The following is a 12,128-nucleotide window of genomic DNA, read 5'->3' as shown; positions in this document are numbered from 1 at the left end:
TTTGGGTTACAAACCCAGCAGTGCTATGGCTGTATCAAAGGGCAGGCATTTTTAAAAGCCCTTTGGACATAATTCCAAATTGCCCTCAAGAATGGTTGGACCAATTCACAACTCAACCAGCAGTGTATTAGTGTCCCAATTTTGCCACATAATATATTACATTTCTATAATTCCCAATGTTAATTTACCATCTTTGTGACATTGGTCCCACTCATACAGCCATAGAAATTGTTTTTGGATTTGGGTCATGTGTACAGTCAATTGCATCCAATATGAGATAAGGCAATACTGTCAATATCATATGTGCTAGATTGGGTTCAAATCTAAACTCAGATGCTTCCTCACTTTTTGACCCTGGGCAAATCACTTAACCCCCATTGCCTAGCCCTTACCACTCCTGCCTTGGAATTAATATGTATTGTTGAGTCTAAAACAGAAGGTAGCAGTTTTGAAAAAGAACAAACCAACAAGCCTGCAGTACATTATGTTGAGTGTTGTGTCCAATATATAGTAGGCATTATCATAAAAGCTGGGGATACAATTAAAAAAAAAGATAGCCTTTGACCTCTAGGAATATAAATTCTAAAGGATGGCAGGGAGATTGCACACAAAAGAAGATAGGAACAAGATGTCAAGAAGTACTCAGATCTATGGAATTAAAACAAGGCAAGTTTTATTTAAATTAAACAACATTAAATTAAACAAATTAAAACAACAGATACAGAATGGAATGGGCCCCAGAGTACAGTTTGTGTACTCCAGAAAGGCAGGTACTGGTTGAAGCTTGGTAGTCCATTCTTGAGCTCTCTCATCAGAATGGAGAAAAGGCTGAGGAAGGGGGTAACAGTAAATACCTAAGTTAGAAGCATGGTGATGAGGTTAGAAGTGATCAGCTTTACTGGAGAAGCAGGCTATACTGTTCTTTAGAGCTGAAACTAGGCAGAGGAATAGATACAGAATGGGTGCCACATTTAGAAAGATATTGAAGAGCTGGAGAGTGTCTGGAAGATGGTAAAGAGGTTAGTAAATAGCCTTGATATCCATTTCTTATGAAGATTTTTTGAAAGAATTGGGAGTTTTTAAACTGGAAAAAATGATGACTAAAGGGACATAAGTGGGTGCTTGATAATTATTTGCTGACTGATTTTATGACTGATTTTTGTATATTCCGGATAGTTTGTTTAGCAAGTCTCTATCACAAACCTTAGTAGACATACTCATTATAGATGAAAAGAAACAAAAATGAAAGACAAAGAATCAGGACCATGGATCACCCTTCTTTTTCTTTCACCTTCAATCAGGAAAGAATGAACCTCTGTAACCATGACAACAAGACATGGCTAACTTCTTGGGTTAAAACATTATTCTTCACTGGTCAATGAGAGTGCTCCACTGGTTTCTCCCCTTAGATGTGCCTATTTTATCTGGCTCTTCTTGTAGCTTCCCTTTGACATACTTTGTTTTTGAATAAATCAGTGGCCTGCTAATATACTTTCAATTTAACCTGGAAATATCTTGACAGGAATGGCTGTTGTAGTTATTCAAGTTACAACAAAACAATTCCCCAAGGGCCTGATGGTTACAGAGCCAGCCTGAATTATGAATGGCTAACAGTCAGCGAAGATACTCAGGGGTTACCAAATTCATGCAGTAAGCCCTATTGCCAAACTATCTCTCTCTTGCCACATCTCCCCTACTTTTCCTTTCTTTCTATCCAATTCACCCCTTGAACTCTGCAGGCTTTGATTAAGTACCGACCATGTGCCAGACACTGTGCGAAATTCTGGACATCAAAAGACTAAAGTTAATCTCTACTCTCAAATTTTATAATAGGATGAAACTTGGTGCAAATGTAAACAGAGAACATTGTATATAGAAAATGAATAAAACTAAATTTGGAGTGGGAGGACATTAGTAATTGGAGGATCGGGAAGTTGGCATATGTGCCAAGCCCGGAATCAAGCTAGATATTCTACTCATGAGAAGAGAGTGAGAGGACATGCCAGGTAAGTCACACAGCCTAAGCAAAAGTACAATCTGGAGAAAGAATGTTGTTTAGCAGGTAGGCTCTCTTTGCTGATAACATAGATTACTTACAGGAGAACAATGTGTTTTCACCTTTAGGTTGACTTTCCGGATCCTTTTCCAACATCTGACTTTTACCAGAGCTTGGAAAAGGAAAGACAGACAGACAGACAGACAGACAGACAGACAGAGAGAGAGACAGAGAGAAAAAGAGAGAGAGAGAGAGAAAGAGAAAGAGAGAGAGAGAGAGAGAGAGAGAGACAGAGAGACAGAGAGACAGAGAGACAGAGAGACAGAGAGACAGAGAGGGAGAGAGAGGATTCCATTGCTTAGATCAATTCTGTATTCAATTTATCCCATATCAAGGAGTGCTCTCTCATGGTCTTTATTCCATAAGATGTCTTCTAGTTTCATGCAAGCAATAACTCTGTTGTTCCTTATGCCTCATGCATACATAAACACATTTAAAAAAATAAATCCTCCCTCATGAAGAAAATGTTTTTCATATTAAAAGCCTCAAACATTCCATTTCACTTATCAGCAAGTCACTGAAGTATGATTGACTAATATCCAGACCATGATTAAGAATTAAACAAGATTACCACTATTCCCAAAACACTTATTTATTAAATGTTGTTGTTGTTCAGTCATTTTTCAGTTGTGTAGTTTTCTTGGGAAAGATCTGGAGTTCTTTACCTTTTCCTTCTCCAGCTCATTTTATAGGTGAGGAAACTGAGGCCACTCAACAGGGTTGAGTGACTTGTCAAGGGAAATACAGCTAGTAAAGAACTAAGGAAGTTGAGTCTTCCTGACTCCCAGACATTTCTACCACCCAGCTGCCCATTTACTAAATGCTTCCTAGATGTCAGGCAAGAAGTAGCCTGACCTTCAAGTCAGGAGTGCCTGGTATCAAGCAATTTGATAGCTTGGTGAAGCTGGACAATTCACTTAAATGGGCCCTGGGATACTCTAACATGACAATTCCCATATGTGTCCATATTTACTTTGAGAGGGAGGAAATTCTTCCCTAAAAGATCCCTATATTCCAATTTACCAACAAACATGTATTTCATTTTTTTTCTAAGCTCTGGAGCTTCAAAGACTGAAAGGAGGTAGAAAATGTAATATCTTGATGGTGAAACAGCAAAGAAGTCAGTTAGGAAGGAACAGAAAATCCATGAAAGGGTAAATCTGGAATGGTTACTTGGAACCTGTCTATAAGGGGCTTTATATTCACCAAGGTCCATGGGGGGTTTTTACCAAAATTTTTATGTGACATGGATGCTTTTGACAAGCTTGGTCAAGACCTCTTTTTGAAATAATGTTTTTAAATGCATTAAATAAAATATAGAAGATTTCAAAGGAAACAAATTATATTACAATATAATCAATTTTTATTATTTATTTGTAATTATTTATTTGTGTATTATTTTATTAGTTTAAATTTTATTTTATTAATTATAATAATTAATAATTGCAATTATTTTTTTAAAGTTGGCTTCAAGGACTCCTTTTTCTAGTGTAAAATTTTAATTTTATAGTTAGGAAACTGAGATCAAGAGGATTCAAGAAATTTACCTAAGATCACATATGTACCAAGAAGTCAGTCAAAATTGAGCCTTCATTCATTCAACTCGAAATCTCATCCTCTCTCCATTATACATCAATTTCCTTAAATCCTTCTTAGCTTCCTTAATTGCCATATATTTTCTGTAGTGTTTTGTGCCTAGATGTATCAATTTGCAAGTGTTTATATTGTTTCATAATTCTGTTTTTCTTTCTTCTTTGCATTCATTCATATTTTAATTCTTGGTTAATTTTTTTTTTATCTTGAGGCTATACTTTTCCTTTCGTTGATGTGGGGGAACTACTGATGGGGAACTCTGTTTCTCAGTCCACAACATTCACTTTTCTATAACATACAGACTTGTAGAAATGTCCATGACAAATTATTCAAATTTACAAAGTGCTAAATCAATTGAATAAAAAATCAAGCCATTCTCCAATTGATAAATGGGCAAGGGACATGAATAGGCAATTTTCAGCCAATGAAATCAGAACTATTAATAAGCACATGAAAAAGCATTCTAAATCTCTTATAATCAGAGAGATGCAAATCAAAACAACTCTGAGGTATCACCTTACACCTAGGAGATTGGCTAACATGACAGCAAAGGAAAGTAATGAATGCTGGAAAGGATGTGGCAAAGTCGGGACATTAATTCATTGCTGGTGGAGCTGTTAATTCATCCAGCCATTCTGGGGGGCAATTTGGAACTCTGCCCAAAGGGTGCTAAAAGACTGTCTGCCCTTTGATCTAGCCATAGCACTGCTGGGTTTGTACCCCAAAGAGATAATAAGGAAAAAGACTTGTACAAGAATATTCATAGCTGCGCTCTGTGTGGTGGCAAAAAATTGGAAAATGAGGGGATGCCCTTCAATTGGGGAATGGCTGAACAAATTGTGGTATATGTTGGTGATGGAATGCTATTGTGCTGAAAGGAATACTGAACTGGAGGAATTCTATGTGAACTGGAAAGACCTCCAGGAACTAATACAGAGCTAGAGGAGCAAAACTAGGAGAATGTTGTACACAGAAACTGATACATTGTGGCACAATCAAATGTAACTGACTTTTCTACTAGCAGCAATGCAATGATCCTGGCAATCCAGAGGAATTTATGAGAAAGAAGACTATCTTCATCCAGAGAAAAAACAATGGGAGTAGAAACACAGAAGTAAAACAAGTGCTTGATTACATGGGTTGAGGGGCTATGATTGGGGATGTAGACTCTAAATGAATGTCCTAATGTAAACACCAACAACATGGAAATAGGTTCTGATCAAGGACACATGTAAAACCCAGTAGAATTGCGCATCAGCTACGGGAGGGGTAGTGGTAGGGGAGGAAGGAATAGAATATGATTTTTATAACCAAGGAATAATGTTTGAAATTGAACAAATTTTTAAAAAAAAGAAATAAAAAGAAATAAAAAAGAAATGTCCATGACACTGTAAACTTAGTGAACTTGTTCATCAATGCTCAAACTAATATACCAAAGGCAGAATTTTGACTCAAGACTTCCTGACCCTAACCATTTCTCCTCATTATATTTTTATTTATGGCAATTATAACAATTGCTAAATACATACTGGCCTTTCATTCAATTAATCCTTTTGGTCATCCTATCTACAAGTTAGCTATTTGAAAAAAAAAAAAAAAACCTGTCACTGCAGCATCCCTCTTGACACCTTTTCTTATCTTCATATATTGGCATTAACCACAAAATTCTATTAGGCAATTTAAATCCCAGGAAGAATATCAATATCAAATATATCTAGAATTAATATTTAATTAAGATTTCCCAAGCCATTGTGCTAACAGCTTTATCACAGTTAAAATAGAGGATATATCCTATATTACCACCATCAACTCATTTCCCAATTTTATCCACCCATAAAAGAGAGCAAGTTTGCCTGGTATGGATGGTTCTCCCATTCAAAAATCCATCATTCATTTTGACTGTCTCCATAAATAGCTTCTGCCTCTTCCTTCAGGACCAGGCCTGTCATTCTTGTCCTACTTCCATAATCTTTTTATGCGAAGCTTTTCCTTCCAACAACCACATCTGTCCACCCCCAAACACTTCATACCTTGGTGTTAAGTTTCACTCTAAAATCTCTGTCCTAAGTAAATTGCAATTATTTATACTCTTCTTTTTATATGTGAATTATAATTAAAAAGTTATATTGGAAATCCAGGTGTTTATCATTTATATTCATAATATGGGCACAGAAACTGGATAAATGTTAAGTACTTGAACTTCAAACCTTAAAGGTAATGAACAGTGGCATTCTATAGTACACATCCTTGAGAATATTGTTTTTTAAATGGGAATAACTTCAAATAAAACTGGGAATGGATTTTCGATAAACTCATTATTGACGTGTGTCATAGAACATCATTGTGGAAGGAATGTGAATGATTGGGTTTCTAACTCTCTCATTTTATAGAGAAATCCACTGAGAATATGTATTAATCAGTAGCCTTCTACTAAGCTACCATGATGGACAAGCACTTTGAAAGGTTCTAAGCATAAAAAGACAAAAACCAAAAAATCTCTGACCTAAATTAGATTGTGTTCTATTGGGAAACATAGAATATTTCCACAGGAGAGACAAAGATCAGCTCTAGATCTATGCCTTTTTTTGACATAGGGATCTCACACTAAAGAAGTCTCTATGAATTCAAGTAGCAAATTCTCTGCGAAGTACATAGAACTGGGAGATTACCAAGACTCAGATGTTGGTTAATTATTTTTAGTTGTATCTGACTCTGTATGACTCCACTTAGGTTTTTCTTGGCAAAGATACTGGAGTGCTTTGTCATTTCCTTCCCCAGCTAATTTTAGAGATGAAGAAACTAAGGCAAACAGGGTTAAGTTACTTGCCCAGAGATTCCCAAATAAGTGTCTGAGGCTAAATTTGAATTCAGGAAGTTTAATATTCCTGACTATAAGCCAGCTGCTCTATCCACTATGCCAACCAACAACCCCAAGGCTCATATATGCATTGTACGTTAGAGGACAAACTTAAATCCAGGACTTTTCCAGATTCTAAGAGTAGCTCTCATCACAATGCTGTGCTCGTTCGCTCTCTCTCTCTCTCTCTCTCTCTCTCTCTCTCTCTCTCTCTCTCTCTCTCTCTCTCTTTTAAACACACACACGTAGGTGTATATATTTATAATCAAAATATAAATATTAATTTTATATATATATATACACATAATAAATGCCAGGTAATTTCATGGAGAGAGGCAGCAGCCATAGGAAAGTTGGAAATTGTGTCATGAAGTCATTAAGGAATTTGAACTTGAGCTGAGCTTTGAGGATTTTGAGGAGTGAAGTAAATAGTAAATAGGGTCCAACTCAGTAATTTCAGTTCCTGATCCGGAACTCTTAACTTTGCCAAATGATTTTGCTTGTTATTTTTGTATTTAGCATTATGCTCTTCCCAACATAGATTTGAAACAGTCATGTGGTAAGAATGTTTGATTTGAAGTCAGGTGGGAATCCTGTCTCAGATCCTATCTGTTTGGCCCTGGGCATGTCATTTAACTTCTCTAGCCTATTATTTCCTCACCTATCAATTGAAAATGTTCAACTCAATGATGTCTAATGTCCTTTCCAAGTCTAACTATATATTCCTGTGTTCTTTCTTTTGTGGTTTAATTAATTTAGCACAAGTTAATTAATCATTCCCATATATATATTTACTTTTTGAACTATAATTTTTATTTTATTTATTTAATTTAATTTTATTTTATTTAAATTGTTCTGATTTTGCCCCAGATTTATCATGACCTTTGTTACCTGCCAGTAAGAAATACAAAGCTTGAATTTAACAGATATATAAATGTCTGGCACCGAGAAAGTTGACATAGAAGATAGTGTTCAACTTTGTAAAAGGACGAGACTTGAATCTTGGTTCTGACACTCACCTGCCATTTAGTCTTAGACAAGCCCCTTTTGAGAACCTCAGTTTTCTTCTAAATGAACATATAGATCTCTATGCTTGTAAAACATTTTGTAGACATTAAAATCCTTAAAATTCATCTGGTGTTATGCTTTTATAACATCCCTCAGCCTTTTCTTTCCCTGTAGAATCAACTTTCGGAAGCTGACAAATGAGCATCTTTAATTAGAAAACCCTCTCTCTGACAACTTTGCTAATAGTTGTCCATTTGGGAAGTTTATTCACTTGATAGAGATCACTATAGTACAAATGCAGGAAGAGCTTTATGAATTAAAACTAAATATGAATAAAATTGATGTTTCAAGAGGAATCAGGATGAAGAACTCCTAAGTCGTCCAAACATCACTTTTACTAGCCAGCTGAAATAAGTGAATCCAGTTAAATATTCAATCACAATACAGCAAAAAAAAAATCATGTTCCAGCAAAAAAAATCAAATATTTCTGGACAAAGCAACTCATAAGGATAGATAATTCACTTCTAGTAAAAATGAATATTACTGATTGCTTTTTAAAAAAAGGAGACATTACAGGGAACGATATAGTATGAAGGATTTAGAAAAAAGTTAAGAGGAGAGTTCTAGTAACTAGAAGAATTAAGAGATGAAAAGGGAAGCATTTGCAATTTCTTCATAAAGATGGACTCTGTGTGTGTGTGTGTGTGTGTGTGTGTGTGTGTGTGTGTGTGTGTGTGTGTGTGTGTGTTAGGAGGCAGGTGGGAAGGGAAGAGAGAGTAATTGAGAACTTTTCTATAAATTACTATTTTTATAAATTCAATTTCTACATTATCAGAGATAAAGTGCTAGATACTAACTCAGGGCTCCTTTAGACAAATTCTTTCATTTTATATAAAGGTACAGAAACACACAGAACATCATTTTTTTTTTGTCTGATGTCACGTAGGTGACAAGTGTTAGGCAGAGAATTGGGTCTTACATCATTCAATTCCAAAACTATTATCTTTCCTTGGAGCCACTCTATGAGTTTCCTTCTATTGCACTTTTGATTTAAAGGAAAGACAAACCTCAAGAAGGAAGAAATTCATTCCTTCTTCATCCACCTTCAAAAGAAAATGTGTTGCTTTCCAAGTGTGATTCTTTTGGTACCATCAAAGGAGAAAACTTTCCCTCATCTTTGATTGTTGTTTCCTCTGAAACCTCTAGTTAGGGGGGAAAATGACAATTTGGTGAAAGGTTGAGACCTGAGAGATTTATGTGTGATTTTCAATTCCAGCTCACCGCAGTAGATGCAGACGAAGGGTCAAATGGGGAGATCACGTACAGCATCCTCGTTGGGGATCAAGGCGACTTCGTCATCAATAAAACCACAGGTCTCGTTACTATCGCACCAGGAGTAGAATTGACAGTGGGACGGACCTATGCCCTCACTGTGCAAGCAGCTGACAATGCCCCACCAGAAGAAAGAAGGTAATTTATATTATAATACACATATAGAGAGTCTGTTTTTCAGGTCCTATATTTATCCTCATAATTAAATTGAGACACAGTGTGATTTCCCCTCCTCACCCCCCCACACCTAAAACATCTAAATTAGATCAGGAAGGCCCAGGGATTGGATTCCAGGGAACTGCCTGTACCACTCTTTAATTTACTAAAAAATCAGCAATAAAAGCAATTATTAAACCACAAAAGATGTGGAATTTAAATTAACTCCATCAATTTTATATGTGTCGTTGGATACAGGCCTGTGTAATGGATGGGATTTCAGAAGCAACACAAGCATGTGTCTGCATATTACCAAAGGGCAAGAGACAGATTTCTATGTCTCAAAGATCACAGAGCCCAGACACAGTTCTAATTTTGGCCTTCTAGTTGCATTTCTTGTTTATTTTCTTGTCAAGAAGTTGTAGTATTTGAAAATATAAGTAGTCCGAGAAGTTAGATGAATGACACATATGATGTCACATATATGAATGACAGTCACATGATAATAACATGGAGAAATTAGCCTGCACATATATAGATTTATGTAAAACAAAATTCCAGGTGGAAATTTTGGTGGCAAAATTTCTAGCATTTGAGGACATCAGGAAAGGCTTTATAGAAGAGTTTGTTCTCTAAGTCTTGAAATAGATGAGGAATTCTGAGAGGTAGAAGGGAGGAGGGAGTAAAGTTTAGATACAGAATCCAGCCAGAACCAAAGACTAGATAGAGTGTGGTATAGGAGGAACAGCAAAAAGGCCAATTTGATTAGAAAGTAGGATGAAGAGGTCAAATTTAAAACAAGGCTAGAAAAGTAGATAGAGCATACCTTCCGTGGCCTTGCACAGCAAATTTAGGAAGAACTAAAATAGCCTTAAACAGAGCTAATTAAATTGAATCTTTTAGAAAAAATATATATATTCATGTATTCTTAAGAAGGCAATGATCTAAGGCAGGCAAAAACATTTTTATTAAATAGGGTTTCCAGTGCGTTATGCACTGTGTTAAGTTCTGGAAATCCAAATACAAGCAACTGAAGGGCAAGGCCATATGTTCTAGGGCCTCCAATTAAAGATGATGTGCCATGCAGTTTTTCTGCTGATTGGCTACCAACTACACTGCTTTGGGACTTCTAGGGAACTTGCCTCCATGTTCTGTACCCCTTTTCATCTTCTGTTTTTCCATTTTCTTTTCTATCTAGTCTTCCTATTAGATTCTAAGATCCTTGAAGGCAGAAACTATTATTGTTTGATTGTTTTTCATCCTCAGCACTTGGCATAGAACCTAGTTGGTGTGTAGTAGGTTCTTGATAAAGGTTTACCGATTGATTGATAAAAAGAAAGCACCCCTAATTTTAAGGAACGTGTATTCCAATAGGTGATAATTCATGAAAGGAAGATGGATAATAGAATGAAAAGGAATATATTCACGTAGAAAAATAGTGTCCAAGTCATGAAAGTTAGAATGAGAAATGAATGAGATAAGGATGACTTCAGCACATCACAACCTGGAGATCCCAGGAGGAATTCACTATGATGAGAAGGAGGCAAGAAGGGGAGAGAGATCTTTCATGATGAGAAAGTCACAGGACATAAATGCACCTGCAGGTTGAAAAGGTAGCTGAGGCACAAACTCCAGAAAGTCAGAAGCAAATTTAAAATGGGAAAGCTTACACCAGTACATTAGATAGATGTCCCCTTGTGTAATTATGGAGTGAAAAGTCTGCCTATAGAAAAGGTGTCACAGAATTTAGTATGAGTATGTGAATGGCTAACCTTTTACTACCTATTTCCAATACTATTACCCCTTACAACACATTTTCTGTGGAAAGCCATATTTGGGTTAATTCCTGTGATTCATCTTTTGGTGGCCCTGATGATGATGGTTGAATTGATGATCATTAAATTACTTTTGTATCACTAGATTGAAATATAGATAATCCTACAAAATTTAAAGTAGTCCCTTCCAACTCCTAGGATATCAAAGATGAATTTGCACCTGGAGATCTACATATCAATCTACAGTTTCAAATCTATAGAGATGCTACTTAAAATGTTTCTACTTTACAAATAAAAAAGAATTATTTTATTTTTGAGTCTGAGAAAAATTTTCATGGTGCATCGGTCAGGATTCAGTCCTCATGATGTCAGTATTTCAGTTGAACCCCAGGGAAAGGTATGATAGGTTACAAGGTTAGAGAATGGTTGAATGAACTTTATAAAAGTTGACCTGAAGGACTCTGTATAGTTTTCCAGGTCTCAAAGGTATGCATACCAGGTAACTCTCCTGTTCCTCAGTCTCGGTGCATAAAAATGTCATTGGATTCAAAAAAATATTCCAGGTCTTAATGATTTAAAGACTTAAATAATTTGACCTCACAAGTCAAAGTGCAAGATTTACACTATCTAGCTCTGGCATTCATTTAGGTCCTCAGAAATTATTCCTGCCAATACAAAGTTCATTTCTTCCATAATATAATGAATGGTTAACCTAGATTGTTTGCTTGGTTATAAGACTGGCAAAGCACTATAGATAATGAAAATTAGAGCAGATTTATTAAATATAAGTTTATATAATATTCACTAATTATTTGGGACATATAAATTGAACATGGAGAAATTAGGGCTGGTTGGAAGGTCATACAGGGATACTGTAGTACACTTCTGGGGTGGAAGAATTAAAATCTCTCATCAAATCAAGCATTAAAAATAGTAATAAATGAACAGCTTGACATATAGGAAATACATGTAGCATAACCCCCCCAAAAGAAAACAATATAGAATGCCAGCAATAGAATAGGGTGCTCTATTGACACAAAGCTCCTCTTGACATTCAAGTGTACTGTCCTCAATGGTTACCTTCTATGGGTCAATGATTGCATATAATCATGAAAATTTGAGGCAACCTCCTGGTAGAGCAGAGAAACATCAGTTGCCTTCATTAACTTCTCATACTGAAGTCTCTTCAACACTGATTAATCAACCATTTTACAGAGCTCTACAATAGGAAGCTTCATGGGCTATACTCATGCTGGAAATGGCAGAGGTGGAGGGAGTAGAGACTTGGGAAATGTCCAAACACAGGAAAATGCATGATTCACTAAGGGACTAATTGAAAGCTATGCTATA

At 36.0% G+C, this 12,128-nt stretch overlaps 1 protein-coding gene across 2 annotated transcripts in view; it reads left to right on the top strand.

The window, feature by feature from the left end:
* The window catches only part of PCDH15 (protocadherin related 15), a 1,570,906-nt gene that overhangs the window by 1,184,302 nt on the left and 374,476 nt on the right, over positions 1–12,128 (top strand). For both annotated transcript variants that reach the window (XM_056795634.1, XM_056795629.1), the window contains one exon: positions 8,792–8,985. In XM_056795634.1, the coding sequence (XP_056651612.1) occupies positions 8,792–8,985 (194 nt within the window). The remainder of the gene's footprint in view (positions 1–8,791; positions 8,986–12,128) is intronic.

Source organism: Monodelphis domestica, chromosome 1 (assembly GCF_027887165.1).
Source record: "Monodelphis domestica isolate mMonDom1 chromosome 1, mMonDom1.pri, whole genome shotgun sequence".
NCBI classification, from domain to species: domain Eukaryota; kingdom Metazoa; phylum Chordata; class Mammalia; order Didelphimorphia; family Didelphidae; genus Monodelphis; species Monodelphis domestica.
Note: the sequence above shows the minus strand (reverse complement) of the source record. Positions and strands in the feature narration are given on the sequence as shown.